Here is a 2,666-nt window from a genome sequence, read left to right as displayed (position 1 = left end):
GGCTACCACGAGCACTTCGTTCGTATCCGACGTAAGAAGGGGAATGTTACGAACGGAAAACCCGCTAAACCTGTAAGAGAGCATACGACAACCATTGTTCATGATACTTGGTTCCGTCTAACCGGTCGGTATACTTTTGTAATGTGTAATAACATAAACGATGAACAATATTATATGTGTATATACGGATACATATATATATATATATATATATATATATATATATATATATATATATGTATATATATAATATCAGTCTAGTCAAAATCTATAGATGAAAGGCAGCAGTAATTTCATCGGCGGTTAATCACAGATTGCCTCTTCACAGATTACCATATTGTCTCTCAGGCATCCGATAGAGAGTTGATATAGTCCGAGGTCGAAACATGTGGTCACATATCTCAATAAATACAAGAGATAGCCGAGCCGCTCCACACAGATCTACTCACGAAGGAGCAACGAGCAAACAAAAACAGTGTTCCAGATTACCACGATGAAATAGAACTAGCATCCTGTCCTTTCCCTTTCCTGTTTCTACAATTTATCCTTTATATATAGTACACCAAACAAAAAATCTAAATAACAATAAAACAATGTGAAGTATTCAAACGCGACAGCACACCTAATGTATTCTTTATTACGTATAGGTATAGTGGTCGAACTGGGCATGTGTAACTATAGGACCCTAATATACGAAGCGTTTGTAAGGGGGTGTGAGGTTCAAAAACATGCGAGTGATGCATAGAAGTAACTGCGTAATAGCTGGCATAGTTGCGCAGATATTTAGGAGTCGGCACTAATATGTTGATCATTCAAACATTCTTGACATGAAAATAAAGTTAGTCTGTATTAATAATGTCTCATCATAACATGAGCACCACTGACTACCACGGCGCCCGGCCCCTCAAATTCCTTCACGTTAACGGCATACATATGTCATTCTGAGAAACGTTTTGTTTAATTTAATTATTTTTGTACATTTTGTTCTCTGAGCTTAATGGGCGCCATCTACTGGTCTATGAAATCATTAACAGAAAGAGTGCACATAGTATCAGGAGTAAGATAATATAGGATATATTATATATCCTATATTATCCTATATATCCTATTATATATTATTATCCTATTATATATCCTATATATCCTATATTATCTTACTCCTGATAGTATAGTAACACATACGCGACTATGTTACTAAGTTCATGATTACACCCACGCGCGGTCAACCACCGGCGATGTTTTGCAAATAACTGCACGTTCGCGTTACACCTCACCTCCTCCGTATCCGTGCTAGATATGAAGTCTACGATATATACATAGATTCACGCATAGGCTGGGCTGTCAGGCATAGTGGGCTGTAACGCACACTGACAGTGCGAAAAACACATGACAGTGGCGGAAACGCGCCAGATAAATGTGTTGACTGACATGCACACACACACACACACACACACACACACACACACACACACACACACACACACACACACTACATATAATATTGTTCATCGTTTATGTTATTACACATTACAAAAGTATACCGACCGGTTAGACGGAACCAAGTATCATGAACAATGGTTGTCGTATGCTCTCTTACAGGTTTAGCGGGTTTTCCGTTCGTAACATTCCCCTTCTTACGTCGGATACGAACGAAGTGCTCGTGGTAGCCGAGACACATTTCGGTTACGACGCGTCATTCACTCTAAAGGCTACAGGTCTGTTAACTTGGAGGTGTTTTCCTACCGATTACATATACATGGTTATGACCCGGCGTTGTCCGAGTTTATTTTTACTTATAATTTAATATTATAATTTAAACTTATAATTATAATTACTTATAATAATAACTTATTATAATCATTATTATAATTAATTATAATAATAATAATTATAATAACTGAATAATTTGAACTTATAATTGATACAGCAGTTGCATCAGCAACAACAGCTACTTCATTCGGGATGAATACGATACGAACCTATATCCATTCCCGGCCTCCCTTCGTCGTAATGGGAGCATTAATTGGAAGGGGGTAGTAATGCGAAAAGGCGTGTGAAACATGGCCGCAAATAAGAATGCACATATCGTAACCAGCTAGCAGTGACTAGAGTCGTTAAGCATCTGTTGAAAGTCGCCTACCAATAAGCCTTCTCTTCCATGACAGGATAGCCAATTCTCCGTGTTTACGGAAAGTCAGAATGTTCTTCGACTTCGAATGTTCTTACTACAGAAAATTGCGAACGTATACGATCGTTAAAATTGAACAATTTTGTAGTTACGTGCGACGCCTGTTCAGACGGGACGGCTGCGACTACTACGACGTCTATCACGGCGTCTAGCGATACATGTGAGTGTAGCGTGTGGGGATCCTACTCAGGCTGCATCCCAACAAATCCATTTGCAAGAAAACGCTGCGGTTGTGGCGAGCAGAGTCGAACTTGCGAGGTGACCTCAGGAGAGTGCAGGTATATAGCTTTGTACCTCGCCCTTCTCTAGCAATTCTTTCTCTCTCAAGCTCAGTCTCGCGTGCATGCGCGCTCTCTCCCTCACACACGCGCGACGCACACACAAACACACACACACACACACACACACACACACACACACACACACACACACACACACACACACACACACACACACACACACACACACACACACACAC

At 40.1% G+C, this 2,666-nt stretch overlaps 1 protein-coding gene across 1 annotated transcript in view; it reads left to right on the top strand.

Moving 5' to 3' along the window:
* LOC106807696 (blastula protease 10-like) overlaps positions 1 to 2,666 on the top strand; it is an 18,237-nt gene that overhangs the window by 12,044 nt on the left and 3,527 nt on the right. Inside the window, exons 12-13 of the mRNA XM_014810127.1 lie at positions 1,600 to 1,715; positions 2,277 to 2,466. Of these exons, the coding sequence (XP_014665613.1) occupies positions 1,600 to 1,715; positions 2,277 to 2,466 (306 nt within the window). The remainder of the gene's footprint in view (positions 1 to 1,599; positions 1,716 to 2,276; positions 2,467 to 2,666) is intronic.

This window comes from Priapulus caudatus, unplaced genomic scaffold (genome assembly GCF_000485595.1).
Source record: "Priapulus caudatus unplaced genomic scaffold, Priapulus_caudatus-5.0.1 Scaffold229, whole genome shotgun sequence".
NCBI classification, from domain to species: domain Eukaryota; kingdom Metazoa; phylum Priapulida; class Priapulimorpha; order Priapulimorphida; family Priapulidae; genus Priapulus; species Priapulus caudatus.
The sequence above is the reverse complement of the archived record's forward strand: the minus strand, read 5'-3'. Positions and strand labels throughout refer to the sequence as shown.